The 15,888-nt window shown below is 42.4% G+C and overlaps 1 protein-coding gene across 1 annotated transcript in view; it reads left to right on the top strand.

The window, feature by feature from the left end:
• Positions 1–12,839, top strand: part of LOC134212048 (uncharacterized) — a 472,480-nt gene extending 459,641 nt beyond the window's left edge. The window contains 8 exon segments of the mRNA XM_062689549.1: positions 52–264; positions 499–894; positions 959–1,927; positions 1,997–4,267; positions 4,329–4,766; positions 4,835–5,344; positions 10,088–10,561; positions 10,629–12,839. Coding sequence (XP_062545533.1) covers positions 52–264; positions 499–894; positions 959–1,927; positions 1,997–4,267; positions 4,329–4,766; positions 4,835–5,344; positions 10,088–10,561; positions 10,629–10,867 — 5,510 coding nt within the window. The 3' untranslated portion in view covers positions 10,868–12,839.
• The last annotated feature ends 3,049 nt before the right edge of the window (positions 12,840–15,888 follow it).

The following is a 15,888-nucleotide window of genomic DNA, read 5'->3' as shown; positions in this document are numbered from 1 at the left end:
TGCAAAGCAATTCATTTTGAAGAATTCCAATAATTTCCTTTTCTCTTACAGTACCGGTTCGCGATCCCGACCAGTGTAAAATGGACGCCGACTGTTCGAGCAAGTTGGCTTGCTTTAACGGAGTGTGCAAAAATCCATGCCTCGAAGCAAAACCGTGCGCTGAACGAGCCATCTGTACCGTGCAGGACACACTGCCACTCAGAACGATGTACTGCGTGTGCGAAGAAGGATACGCTGGTGACGCAGAGAAACAATGCTCGCCAGGTTTGTTGGATTTGAGATCTGTTGACCACGATAACTCTCCGCTTCTTCCCATACATGCTACTAATTATTTGTGCTTCCAATTTACAGAAGTTTTTTATACCATAGCCCTAATGTTTCAGAAATCATTTTTAGACCATCCTTAGCGAAACCATGACTAGTTCTCTACGCCAAATGATTACTAACCCTACAGATCAACCAGGTTTCCACAATAACTAATGTATTTATCCAATTCAGAATCGACTGTCGTACCAGGCTGTAGCTCAGACGTCGAATGCGCTGCGACCGAAACATGCCGAAACCGAGTGTGCGTTAACCCTTGTACGGAGTTCAACCCGTGCGCCCGAAGTGCGGAGTGTTTGGCTCAAAGTCACAAGGCTATCTGCTCGTGCCCGATCGGTATGGTGGGCGATCCTTTCCAGAACTGTTACCGCGAGCCTGTCATCACTGTCGAATGCACCGTAGACACCGAGTGCCCGAGTGATCGTGCCTGCATCAACCAGCGTTGCCAGGATCCATGTGCCGAAGGAAACCCATGTGCCGGAAATGCAGAGTGTCGGACATTGCACCATCGACCGCTCTGCATGTGCCCACGAGGCTGGGGAGGTGACCCGAAAGTGCAATGTTACAAACGTGAGTGCCGCTGAGTCCATAAACTGAACTATGCCTAAATAACTAAACATTTCTTTCATTACAGCGGAATGTCAAACCGATAATGACTGCCCTTACGACAAAGCTTGTTACAACGAAAAGTGCTTGAATCCTTGCACATACGGAGCGACGCAATGTGGAAGAGGAGCCGAATGTCTACCACAAGGACACCGTGCCAACTGTGTTTGCCCTCCGGGTACGCAAGGAAATCCACTTATATCATGTGTAACAGGACTATGCCAGTACAACGAAGATTGTGCAGACCACGAGGCTTGCGACAGATTGAACAGAGTATGTAGACCCGTTTGCGATGGTGAAACATGCGCTGCCAAGGCTACCTGCATAGGCCGTAACCATCAAGCAACTTGCGAATGCTCACTCGGAACCAGAGGCAATCCTTATGTGGAATGTCTTCGGGATGAACCAGAGCCGGAGTGCCGAACCGATAGTGATTGTCCTTCGCAACAGGCTTGCCTCAATAACCGTTGCGGAAATCCATGTACACAAATCAACCCGTGCTCACAGCAGCAGACATGTAGCGTTGTCGACACTCTACCGCTGAGAACAATGATCTGCGCCTGCCCAACGGACATGTTGGTCGACGACAATGGACAATGTAAACCCATAGTAGTGGAAGGATGCCGCACAGACACTGATTGTCCGGATACGGATCGTTGCATCAGAGGTCAATGTACATTGGCATGCCGCGCAGAACCATGCGGAATCAACTCCTTGTGTGAATCACGCGGCCATCAAGCCCGTTGCGCATGCCCACCGGAGTACATTGGCAATCCACACATTGAATGTACACCAGACGCAAGAGTGCCAAGCCATAAGGAATGCACAGTCGACAGTGACTGTCCCTTGGATCGATCATGTTTCAACGAATACTGCATTAATCCTTGCACTCGAGACGCCTGCGGTCGTGGCGCCATTTGCCACGTCCGAAACCACAATGCCGTCTGTAATTGTCCAACTGGTTACACCAAGGATAGAAACGAGAACTGTATACCACGTAAGTATTTTGTTGCAAGACGTAGTTTATCATATCAAATCTTAATTGTGTGTTCTTATTTTGCTACAGCTTCTGCCGACTTGCCCAAGTGTCAATCGAACTCGGACTGTACCTCAAGTGAAACGTGCGTCAATGAAATCTGCGCAAACCCATGTAACTGCGGACAGAATGCTGACTGTTACGTGAAGGACCATTATCCGGTGTGCAGCTGCAAGCCGGGTTACTCAGGTAACGCCCAGTTCGGTTGCTTCAAATTGGGATGCACTTCAGACAGCGAGTGTGCCAACGATAAACAGTGCTTCAACGGCGAGTGTCTGAATCCGTGCGCATTGGAGAATCCTTGCGCACTGAATGCCGAATGCTACGGTGACAAACATCGGGCCGTATGCCGCTGCTTGCCTGGACTGGAAGGTAATCCGTTCGTGCAGTGCCGTCGAGTTGAGTGCCACTTCGACGGAGAGTGTCCAGACAATCGGGCATGCGTGCAGGAACAATGCGTTGATCCGTGCAGTGAGATGGCGCCTTGTGCCCAGAATGCTATTTGCTTCACCCGTGGCCACGCCCCGTATTGCAAGTGCCCCGAACATCTGCCAGACGGAAATCCATTCTCGTACTGCGAACGAAGAGTCGTGCATGATAAACCAGAATGTACCATGGATGTAGACTGCCCAAGTCGATTGGCATGTATTGGAAACAAATGCGTGGATCCCTGCAGAGAGCTTCTGCCCTGTGCAAGGTCAGCCAAGTGTACAGTTCTGGACTCAGTTCCAGTACGTACTATGGTATGCGAATGTCCTGAACTGCACGTACCGGATGTCAACGGTGAGTGCAAACGCATTGTCTTGCAAACACCTCCGGAATGTACCAGCGATTCAGAATGTTCAGACAGAGAGGCATGCATAAACCGACAATGTAGAAATCCTTGCAACTGCGGAGAAAATGCGATGTGCACAGTCAGAAATCACAGAGGAGTGTGTTCCTGCGAGAATGGCTATGAAGGAAATCCGAACATTGCCTGTCGAACGATTGGCTGCCGAGTGGATTCCGAGTGTGAGTCCAGCAAGGCCTGTATCAATGGAAACTGCGTCAATCCGTGCTTGGATAACGATCCATGCGGAATCAATGCCGAATGCTACGCTGTGTCTAACCGGGCTGAATGTAGATGCTTAAGTGGTTTCCGTGGTAATCCGATGGTACAGTGTACGGTTGTCGAATGTCGCAGCAACAACGACTGTCCGAATGACAAGCAATGCCGTAATACGCAATGTGTTGATCCATGCATTTACGATAGCTCATGCTCACCGAGAGCGGAATGTAAGGCACAGAACCATCTAGCAGTATGTAGATGTCCAGCAGGACTGGTAGGAAATCCATACGTAGACTGTCGACCAGAAATAGTACCGGAGTGCGTCTACGACACAGACTGCCCTTCGCATCTTGCCTGTATCGAGAACAAATGCGTTGAACCGTGCGGTGTCTTACAGCCATGCAACTTGCCAGCTAGGTGTGAAGTCATTCCATCTTCGCCTGTAAGAACCATGATCTGTATTTGTCCGGATGGATACATCAGCAGCGGAAGTGGCACTTGTAAACCCGTTGTCAAGTCAGGATGCATTTCGGATTCGGATTGCTCGAGCGATACCGCATGTGTCAACAGTATCTGTAAAAATCCATGCAACTGTGGTCCCAACGCCGAATGTAGAATCAAGGACCATAAACCGGTTTGCTCGTGTAAACAAGGGTTCGACGGTAATCCGGAAATTGAATGCATCAAGCTTGAATGTCGCGTGGACGACGATTGTTCCGGTCAGCATTCCTGCATCAACCGACAGTGCGTCCCGGTGTGTTCGATTGATTCCTGCGGTAAACAAGCCGAATGCTATGCCCAGAATCATCGCGCGATTTGTGAATGCTTGCCGGGATATGAAGGTGATCCACGTATCACCTGTAAGCTGCTGGGATGTCGGGCTGATTCAGATTGCCCATTGGATAAAGCATGCATCAATAGCAAGTGTGAAAACCCATGCGAAAATCAAGCAATTTGCGCTCAAAATGAGTTGTGCCAAGTGTACCAACACCGTCCGGAATGCGCCTGTCCACCGCCGTTCGAAACAGATCTTGCCAGAGGATGTGTACAGCGAGACGATCGATGCAGAACAGACGGCGAATGTCCATCGCAGACGGCATGTATCCAAGGCGATTGTGTCAACCCGTGCAATGTAACAGAACCATGCGGCGTAAATTCGATGTGTAAGGTGCTGGATACGTTACCGGTGCGAACGATGATCTGCGAGTGCTTGCCTGGCTACCAGGGCAATGCAGCAATTCAATGCGACAAGAGTAAGTATTCTGAGAAAGAGGTATAACCTGCGAGTTTTTTTATTGGATTGTTTTTTTGCAGTGGCTCTTTGTCCAACGGATCGAGGCTTCATACGCAACGCCAACGGCGAATGCACATGTCCGCCAGGTTACGGCCTGAGCATTTACGAAGACTGTCAAATCTGCCGCGAAGAGGATGGCTTGAAGGTAGATCAATCGGGACGGTGCGTCTGCGCTTTGGAAAGAGGAATGATTATAGACGAACGGGGTCGCTGCATATGCCCAATCGATCACGGCTATCGTTTGACGGAACGTGGAGAATGTGTACGCACGGCCGTTCCGGAATGTACACACGACAGCGACTGCCCAGATTACCGATACTGTAACGAACAGACGAGGACTTGCGAAGATCCATGCACAACTAAACGTTGTGGAACGAATGCTCTGTGTAATGCCACAAACCACCAGGCCGTGTGTCAATGTATTGCAGGCTACACTGGAAACCCGGATCTTCATTGCAGTAAGTTTATCATTTTTATTCATTTGAAATGAATCGTGACTCATGGGTTTACCAAATTTCATCCACAGATCAAACAACCAACTTCCGTACGGACTTCCCGCAACCGGACATGCAAGTAACGTGTCAGGCCGACGGAGTCCAAGTGGTGATCGACCTGATGGAATCCAACTTCAACGGAGTGCTGTACGTGAAGGGCCACAGCAAAGACGAAGAGTGCCGCCGTGTGGTCAACCTGGCCGGTGATGCGTCCCAACGGACGCAGATCTTCAAGGTCCACTTCGGCAGCTGTGGTTTGATTCACGTGAACGGGGTGGCCAGCTTCATACTGGTAATACAGAAACATCCGAAGTTGGTAACGTACAAGGCCCAGGCGTATCACATCAAGTGCGTCTACCAGACGGGCGAGAAGAATGTTACGCTCGGATTCAACGTGCAGATGTTGACGACGGCTGGCACCATTGCCAATACCGGTCCGCCGCCGACTTGTGCGATGCGGATTGTTGCCTACAATGGCGAGGAGATCAACTCGGCCGAAATCGGCGACAATCTGCGGCTGCAGGTCGAGGTGCAACCAGCAAGTAAGTGACTATTTGCCGATTTTAATATTTACCGTTGTGTGATCGAAAAACAAGTCGTACCCTGCCGGCTCGGGTACCCACGAAACTGAAAAACTTAAATCTCAATGTTTGACTCCTGCGATTCAAAACTTGCTTTTCTATCAAGCTGCTATCGTAATGGACCTATCCGTTTACTCTGATTTCTGGGAAATCACGGTGGCCATTCCGAAATTGTTTCCCTAATAGATCATAGGTGATCATAAACCAAATAATACGGATATCAAACTGTTCATATTTCACCGAAACCGCTTGCTGTAGCAATGAAAGAGCAAAATCAATACAAGGACCACTCATTGGCCCCTAAGCAATCCTCCGGAAGATCAAGTTCGGAGAAGTGGCCACTTGTTGAAACTCATTCTAGAGAGCTGCGATTTTTTTTTCTTTCCAAATCGATTAGTGTAGCAATATGAGAGCAAAATGATTACAAGGAACACCCATTGCTCTAAGGAGGTCACTAATTAATCCTCTGTCAGTCCTAGAACATCCGGAAAAGTGTCCAAATTCTTAAATTCGTACTGGAAAGTTGTGAAGCTTGTGAGAGTCAAACCAATGCAAGCATCACTTATGGGCCCTTATTGGCTTTTGACAAATTCTTGAAATTTCGAAATTCGTCCTGAAAGCTGAAACTTTTTTCAAATCGACTTTCATAGCAATGTGAGAGCAACATCTATGCAAGGAAGATGTGGCCCTCCAGTAATTCCGAGACATCCTAAGAAGTGCCCACCTTCGGAAATTTGTACTCGCTGACTTTTACTTTTCATAAATCGTCTGTACTGGCATTGCGAGAGCACTACTCTATAATACTAGGTGGCCACTACGTGATTCTCTGGAAGTACCGGAACATCAGAAGAAATGTTCAATTCTTGTGATTCGTAATCCTCGGGAATCTCAAATACAAGTCCACTCCAACTACAATCGTAATCCAAATCCAATCCAAATCAAATTCAAATATGAATCAAATCCATTTTATATCCAGTCGAACAAAATCCAAGTCCAATCCAACCAAAACTCAATCCAAATCTAACCCAACCCAAAACAATTCAAATTCAATCCAACCCAAATCCATTCCGAACTCAAATCCAAGTTCAAAGCCTAATCCAATCCATTCCAAATCCAATCCAATCGACATCCAATCTACATACAATCTAAATCTCATTCAAATTAAGTCAAAATCCAAACCAAACCCAATCGAAATCCAACAAAAATCTAAATCCAACCTAAATCCAATCTAAATTCCATACAAATTAAATCCAATCAAACCAAATTTCGAATTCTACTAAATCTATTGCAATCCAAATCTAAATCCAATCCAAATGCAATTGAAACCCAATCTAATTCCAATTAAAATCCAATTTATATCCAAATATCCAAATCCATTCCAATTCAAATCCAACCCTAATCCAAATCCAATACAAATTCAATCCAAATCCAATCCAAAATCCATTAAAAATCCAATCAAAATTCAACCGAAATCCAACCCAAATTCAACTCAAATCTAATCCAAATCCATTCCAATTCAAATCCAAGACAAATCCAATCCAAATCCTATACAAATCAGAATCCAATCCAAATTCCAAACAAATTCAAATCCAATCTAAATTCAAATCTAATCCAAATCCAATAAAAATCCAATCCAAATAAAAAAAAAATCAATCCAAATCCAATCTAAGATCTAAGATCTAATCAGAATCCAACAAAAATTGAAACCAAATCCAATCCACATCCAATCAAAAACTAATCTAACTCCATTACGAATTAAATTCAAATTCACTCCAAATCCAAATCTAAATCCATACCAAATAAAATTCATATCCCATACAAATTCGAATCCAAAACAAATTTCATATTAATTAAAATCCAATCCAAAACTAAATTGAAATCCAACTAAATCCAATACAAATCCAATCAAAAACCAATCCAAACACAATCTAATCCAAATCCATTCCCAAATTCATTTACAAACAAATCTGAATCCAATCCAAATCCAACCCAAATTCAATCCTAATCCCATGAAAATCTAATCCAAATCTAATCCAAGTCTATTCCAAATCTAATCCAAGTCTAATCCAAATCTAATCCAAGTCTAATCCAAATCCAAATAAAGTCCAATTCAAATTCAATCCAAATCCAAATCTAATTCAGTTTCAAACCAAATCAAATTCAAATCCAATGCAGATCCAAATCCAATCCTAATTTAAACCAAATCCAATTCAAATCAAATCCAAATCCAATCCAAACCCAATTTCAATCCAATTAAAATCCAATCCAAATTCAAATATAATCCAAATCCAATAAAAATCTTATCCAAATCTAATCCAAATCCAATTCAGATCAAATCCAAATTCAACCAAAATCTAATCCAAATCCAAACCAAATCAACTCCAAATGCAAATCCATTCCAAATCCAAATCCATTCCAAATAAAATCCAAATCCCAAACTAATTCGAATCCAATCCAAATTCCATACTAATACAAATCCAATCCAAAACCATATCAAAATCCAACTAAATCTAATCCAAATTCAATAAAAAACCAATCATAACAAAATCTAATCCAAACTCATTCCCAAACCAATCTAAATCCAATCCAAATCCAATTCCAATCTAAATCCAATCCAAATCCAATCCAAATCAAATCCAAACCCAATCCAAATCCAATCCAATTCCAAATCCAATCCAAATCTTATCCAAGCCTAATTCAAATCCAATTCAAATATAATCCAAATCCAATGCAAATCCACTTCAAATCCAAATCCAATTCGATTCGGATCCAAATCCAATCCCTTTCCACTCCAAATCCAATTCAATTCCAATCCAAATCTAATCCAAATGCAATCCAAATCTAATCCAATCCAAATCAAATCCAATCCACATCCAATCCAAAATCAATTCTAATCTAATCCAAATCCAATTCAAATTCAATCCAAGTTCAATCCAAATCCAATCCAAAATAAATTCTAATCTAATGCAAATCCAATTCAAAATTCAAACCAAATCAATCCAAATCCAATCCAAATCCAACTCAAATCCAATCCACATCCATTCCAATTCAAATCCAAGCCAAATCCAATCCAAATCCCAAACAAATCAGAATCCAATCCAAATTCCAAACAAATTCAAATCCAATCTAAATTCAAATCCAATCCAAATCCAAAAAAATCCAATCCAAATCCAAAAAAATCAATCCAAATCCAATCTAAATCTAATTAAGATCTAATCAGAATCCAACCAAAATTGAAACCATATCCAAACCAAATCCAATCCACATCCAATCAAAAACTAATCTAACTCCATTAAAAATTTAATTCAAATTCACTCCAAAACCCATACAAATTCGAATCCAACCCTAATTTCATACTAATTCAAATCCAATCCAAATCTAATCAAAAACCAATCCAAATCCAATCAAAAACCAATCCAAACAAAATCTAATCCAAATCCATTCCCAAATTCATTTACAAACTAATCTAAATCCAATCTAAATCCAAATCCAATCAAAATTCAATCTTAATCCAATGGAAACCCAATCAAAATCTAATCCAAGTCTAATCCAAATCCAATTAAAATCCAATTCAAATTCAATCCAAATACAAACCAAATCCAATTAAATTCCAATCCAAATCCATTTCAATTCCAATCCAAATCCAATCCAAATCCACTTCAAATCCAAATATAATTCAATTTCAATCCAAATCAAATCCAAATCCAATCCAAATCCAGATCCAAATCCAATCCAAATCCAATCTAAATCCCATACAAATCATAATCCAATCCAAATTCCAAACAAATTCAAATCCAATCTAAATTCAAATCCATTCCAAATAAAAAAAAACTAATCCAAATGCAAATCCATTCCAAATGCAAATCCATTCCAAATGCAAATGCATTCCAAATCCAAATCCATACAAAATAAAATCCAAACTTCAAACTAATTCGAGTCCAATCCAAAACCATATCAAAATCCAACTAAATCCAATCCAAATCCAATCAAAAGCCACTCCAACCAATCCAAACAAAATCTAATCCAAATCCATTCACAAATTCATTCCCAAACCAATCTAAATCCAATCCAAATACAATCCAAATCTAATCAAAATCCATTCCAAATCCAATACACATCGAATCCAAATCCAATCAAAATTCAATCCAAATCCAATCCAAATCTAATCTAAGCCTAATTCAAATCTAATTCAAATCAAATCAAATCAAATTCAATCCAAATATAATTCAATTCCAATCCAAGTCCAATCCAAACCCAATCCAAATCTAATCTACATCCAATAAAAATTTAATCCAAATCAAATCCAACCCAAATCCAATCAATTATTGTTTGGAACCAGGTGGCAAACTAGTGATATAATTTAAAGTCGCCAAAAATCGAAAGATAAAAATATTTTAAACTCGTCAAAACGAAAGTATTTATGTACCTGAAGTTTTCAGCAATCTTTCTATAATGACTGACATTGCTCAGTGATGGCACATGTTTTGAATATCTTTACAACGATGAACGGCTCAGCAAAGCAGTTCCTCACGATATTTATAAAAAAAATCACAAATTGCGTGAAAATTCAAATAATGTTCAGAAAAAAAACAAGCCTGGCAAAATTTCGCATCAGCAACGAAATAATCAAATTATTTGTCTAATTTAAGAATAAAATTTTCAAGGATATAAAAAAATGCATGATCTTTCTCTATTTCTCCACAGCTATCTACGGCGGCTTTGCCCGAAGTTGCGTCGCGAAGACGATGGAGGACAGCGTTGAAAACGAGTACATCGTCACTGACGAGAACGGCTGCGCCACGGAACCGAGCATTTTCGGTGACTGGGAGTACCAAGCGGAGACCAACAGTCTGCTGGCCAGCTTCAACGCGTTCAAGTTCCCATCGAGCGACAACATACGCTTCCAGTGCAACATCCGGGTGTGCTTCGGCCGGTGCCAACCGGTCAACTGCCACGGAGCGAATGCATATGGCAAGCGGCGACGACGTGCTATCACCGACATGAACGAAATTGAGATGATGCTCAACAGGACCAGACGGGCCACCAGCAGCAACACGGCGCTAGCGTCCGACGATACGCTCGGTATCGAGGGAACACTGCGAGAAGAGATCACCATCCAGTCGAATGCAATTCTGACGCTGGAAAGAAGGGAGGAACGGTCCTACGACTCAGACAACAGTAAGTTTCACATGGGTGATAGATCGGAGTCCAAGATACTCAAGCAACTGTTTTTGTTTCATTTCAGTTACTCCCGCCGCTCAACGTGTCGAAGATATTTGCGTATCAATGATCGGACTCATCATCGCATTGGTGATAACAGCGCTGTTGGCACTGGTGGCCGTGGCTGTGGCAGTCTCCTGTTGGCTAATGGCCTACCGGAGACGTCCAACGGTAACCGGACCACTGCCACATCCGCCGGAATTCCCGAACCCACTGTTTGCCCACCACGAACCATCGGAGCCCTCGCACGACTACATGACATAAAAGCAATAGACTGCGTGCGAAGGTCACCCACTGGCAAACGCTGGAGAAGTCAACTGCTTAGTAGTAAAGTTAAGAAAAATAACTGTGAATAATAACAAGTATTGCAAGTACCAAGAATACAACGAATTCGAACGAAAGTAGAAAGATTAGGATAGGAAAGATGAACAATGTAAATAGATACTTTATAACTCTACTCCCACGCTGGACAGTGACACCATTCAATCATAAAGAAGAAACGGTGCTCTAACCTCAATGCAACTACCCCAGATGCTGTCCACTAACGATATGCAAGCATCCGTGACAAAGCAAACAAAAACTAGGTCGTATATCGTTTTTATTATGAAATAATTGGGAACACTGTCAACTGGGGCATGATTCCCAGCGTTCACCCCGCAACACTAGTTCACCTCATGTAAAAAGCAATTTATAGAATATCGAGAAACCTGACGACCGTATTGCAACCTCAACCTCGTTAGAAAATAGAACACCCTTTGTCTCGTTTCTCGATAGCCCTACTCAAGCGGGAAGTGGACGCCTGGGTGCAGTGTTGCCAGATTCACTGGAACTGCCGCATCACCAAACCCGATTGACAGTGTTCCCCGAGAAAGCCGAATCGCGCACATCTCCTCCGCGGGCCGTTGCTAGTCTTTTATTTATTAATGTTATTATTGTATTTAGTAAGCGAATGAATCACTTTTCTTCTTCACGTAAAATTGCACTCTCTGACTACTTGAAAATGCTCCATTTTCCGTGATGCAGGGTTTCGGTTCTATTTCCGTACTATTTCTTCTTCATATTCTTTTGCGCTTTTCGGCACTACAGCAAAGCAGCAACACAATCGTGCATTGCCATACATATTGTTCATTGAAATTTTACTCCCAAAACTATTTTTGATACCATGCACGTGTAATGAACAATGTTAACGGTGTTATTCTTTTAATATAATTGTTTTAGTTGTAATTTATTGGAAATTTTATGAATATACAGAAGAAAAACGAATAATCTCGGCCCTCGGAGGATTTGTCTTACCTACGTTAGTGAAAGTGATGAAAAAACGCGAGAGAAATTTATAGTTGAAACGTTACTTGTAATATAAAATAATGGAAGGCATAACGCGGAAAACGGCGAAACAATGCGCATAACAAAGTCATTTTATAGCTAATCTAATCTCATTACGAGAATCATAAGCGAAACTATACGAGATTTTCGTCCCACTAAACTCTATCGAAAACTGCCATTCCAAAAACCACCAAAATCGATTACCAAGAGCGAACTTTCCTCCTCCTCTGATCGGGAAGTACGGACAGCAGCTTGGGAACGAACATGTGAAAGAAGCAGCGAGCTTTCAGTTATTTTCGCTTCCTAGTTGCACTATACTTTGATGAATCTTTGGAAAACAAAGTTCGAACCCTTGACCATCTCTTGCAAATCTTCAGTCAAATCGTGAAAATTTATTAATTCTGAAAACAATACACTGCTAATCGTTAGAAACTTTAAACTGCCGTTTGAGAATACTGCAAAATGCGTTAGTAAAACTGATATAAATCGCCTGTTTTCGAATAATCTTAACTTTAGCGCACGTCTCCAAGAGACACAATTGTGGCAGAGCAGCAACTATTACCGTGTAGTTTAGTTAACGTGTTTTTGGTAAAATTATTTTCCATTTGTTTCGAATTTCTAAAAATGGCCTTCTATGCCACGATATTTATGTTTATAATCTTTAAACTGATAACAATGTCAACTATTAAGACTGGATTAACATTAACTGAGGTATCGAAAACGAACGGGAGAAAAGAGAGAAAAAAAAACGGATGCACTATATTTCCAAACTGTTCCAGCACGACAGTCTGCGCGCGAATTTTCCCAGTGTAATATGTTTTAATCAAAGTGTAAAATTAAAGTGACACGTGGGAACATGTCCACCTCAAAGAAAGCGTTAATAAAATGAAATAAAAAAGATACTAATGATAAACATCGTTTTTTATGTTTTAATCACCTGTGTCTGTTCAATAGATATCTGCAAATAGTTTAGTGCACAACTTGCAAGTAAATATGAAGAAATTAGGCACAGGTAACTTCGCATTCTTCACTTGACTCTTAACTCTTTAGACTTCGCAAGAACTTTTCAAATACTACGACGTTCTACGAACACGAGGCCAGGCGTCTTCGAAAGAATGCGTAAGGTATGATGGAAGACGGCTCATGGAGAAGCGCATAAACTATTAATTGCAATAGGTGTTGGTTGGAATTATCCATCGTTCATATCACGAAAATTGGACAACTACGATGGGCCGGGCACGTAGTCAGAATGTCGAACAACAACTCAGCAAAATGGACCAGTTAACCACCAGCATTACAATAAACTGTGCTTGTGCTATGACGCCATCCCACTGCTAACAAGCTTTTTTTTTATTAATTAGTTTGTTTATCGAAGCTCAGCTGGTTTTTTAAAATTAACGGAGCTAAAATTATTCTAAATTATTTTTAAAAAAATCATTGTAAATGCATTGTGAAGCGAATTGGGACCAATACTGGCTTGCCTCTAACTTCCGTGTATTCTCTTTTATTACGACTTTGAAATCATTAACCAGATTCGAAAAAAAATGGAATTCCGTAAGTCCGCTAGATGAATTCATCGTTTCTCCGAATCATCTAAACTCTGCTGCATCTCTGCAACCTGCTTATCAGTATGATTTCAAATAATTTCTTCTAGTATTTCAACAATTACTTCCCCAACCGTTTCTTCACTTTACTGACTTATGGGTCCTGTACACCTCCGGTGGTGCAAAGGGCCGACTTGAAAGATCTCCATCCTGAGCTATGTCCAGCTATCGCTTTAACCTGCCTTTGCTGCGATGTCCCGCAGTTGAGTCTAATGCTTGTTTACAGATTTCGCTCCTGCCCCTACGTAGAGTGTGGTCGACACACTTCTGATCTCGAATTTCTGTTGCTACCGGCCTTTGGTGACAACGACGATGGAGCTCGTTGTTTGAGATATAGTTGTGATGCCACCCCAGACCCGAATTATATACCGCAGGCATCTGTTGATAAACACCTTCAGCCTTTGAGTGTTCTCAACTGATACACCGCATGTTTCGCTAGCGTATAACAGCCCAGATTTAACGTTAGAGTTGAAAATTCGTATTTTGGTGCGTTCACTTATCTGCCTGTTTTTCCAGATATTTCTTAACCCTTAAATGCGCAATGTTGTTTTAAAACAACAAACCGAAAATACGTTTAATGTTAATGATTTTAATGGTTGTTTACGTTAAAAATATTTTCGACAATTTCTAAAAAAATCGCCTTGCGCCTTTAAGGGTTAAACTCGCAAAAGCAACCCTTGCTTTCTTGATCCGTGCGTCTATGTCGATCTTGGTACTGTCGTCTGACGCCATTTGGCTACCAAGATATTGGAAACTTTCAATAATCTCCACTGATTGCCCGGCTACTGTGAAACTGGAAGGGGTCACCGTGTTTACATCCAACGATTCGGACGGTCGTTGAGCTTACTCTGCATCTAGGATAGGATGTGCCGATTAGTCATTAAAAATCGTACCGATGTTCTGTCATAATCGTACTGGTTGTTAATTGGGTGAAAATGACAATCGATTACTTCGATCGGCGGTATCACATTTCAAAACTTTTTCTGATAGTACGTAGCAGTAGCATCCTTTATTACGAATTATGAAGAAGAGAACGAGAAAACATGTTTTTTCAGATACACTGACCCCACATATATGGGTCACTTTGTAACAATAATTAGTCACTCCATTTTGCATGTTGATCAAATGGAAATGACCCATATTAGTGTGTGACCCACGATTGTGGGATCAGTGTACTATTCGGCGGATTTTGCATTAAAAATATTCGAAAGCACTGGCCCCCACCTCGTCAAAGCAATCGACTGAGGAAACAACAAGGCAGTTACAATTCTATTGTCACATCCTATCCTAGCTCTGCATATCAGAGCACCGTTGAGCGAGGAGTGCAACGTCATCAGCCAATTCGAAGTCGTTTAGGTGCTCCATGGTTATAGGCTGCCATAGTATCCCGCGGTTTGGTTCACGGTCAATCGCACCTACCAGAATCTCGTCGATTATGATGAGGAACAGTAACGGTGAAAGAATACATCCTTGCCTCAAACCACCTACGACCCGGATAGGGTCGGACAAGATCCCAGATTGTGCAGCACTCCTACACGAGAAGGCCTCGTACTGTGCCCTCGATAGAGGCCGATGATGATTTCTCAAGAACCCCTTGCGTCTTAGGGCTTGCCCCACATATTCTCGTGATTGAGGCGGTCGAAAGCTTTCGTAGTCAATGAATACCATGGAAAGGGACTCTTGGAATTCGTTGACCTGCTCCAGAATGATTCATTCATTTATTCAGACTAATGCCGAAGTGGCTTGTGCGGTATATAAGAGTCTTCTCAATTCGGCTCAGAGTCCATGGCTACGTCGCCATACCACGCAGTCTACGGAGGGTCCGCCAGTCATCTTCCACCTGATCGATCCACCTTGCCCGCTGCCAGCACCTCGCCTTCTTGTGCCCGTCGGATCGTTGTCGAGAACCATTTCCCCGGGTTACTGTCCGACATTCTGGCTACGTGCCCCAGCCAATGCGCAGTCGTCCGATTTTCTACGCGGGTGTGAACGATGGATGGCTCTCTCAACAGCTGGTGCAAATCCTCGCGGTTCATTCGCCTCCTCCACGTACCGTCCGCCATCTGCAACCCCACCATGATGCAGTACGCAGCACTTTCCTTTCGAAAACTCCAAGTACGCGTTGGTCCTCCACGAAAATCATCCACGCTTCCGAGAAAGCTATGGGCGCCTGTGTATACATCCGCGCAGTGGACGATGCTGGGAATTGTAGTTCTCATCTGCTTTGCGCTAAATCAAAGGTGGCGCCAATTGGAAACAAACGAGCAACTCTACCTCGGCTGGAGTTATGTGCGGCTGTTATTCTCGCTCGTTTGATCAACAACGTGACAAAGACGATAGATCAACCATTCTTCGAGG

This window comes from Armigeres subalbatus, chromosome 2 (assembly GCF_024139115.2).
Source record: "Armigeres subalbatus isolate Guangzhou_Male chromosome 2, GZ_Asu_2, whole genome shotgun sequence".
Taxonomy (NCBI): Eukaryota; Metazoa; Arthropoda; class Insecta; order Diptera; family Culicidae; genus Armigeres; species Armigeres subalbatus.
This window is presented reverse-complemented; position numbering and strand designations above follow the sequence as displayed.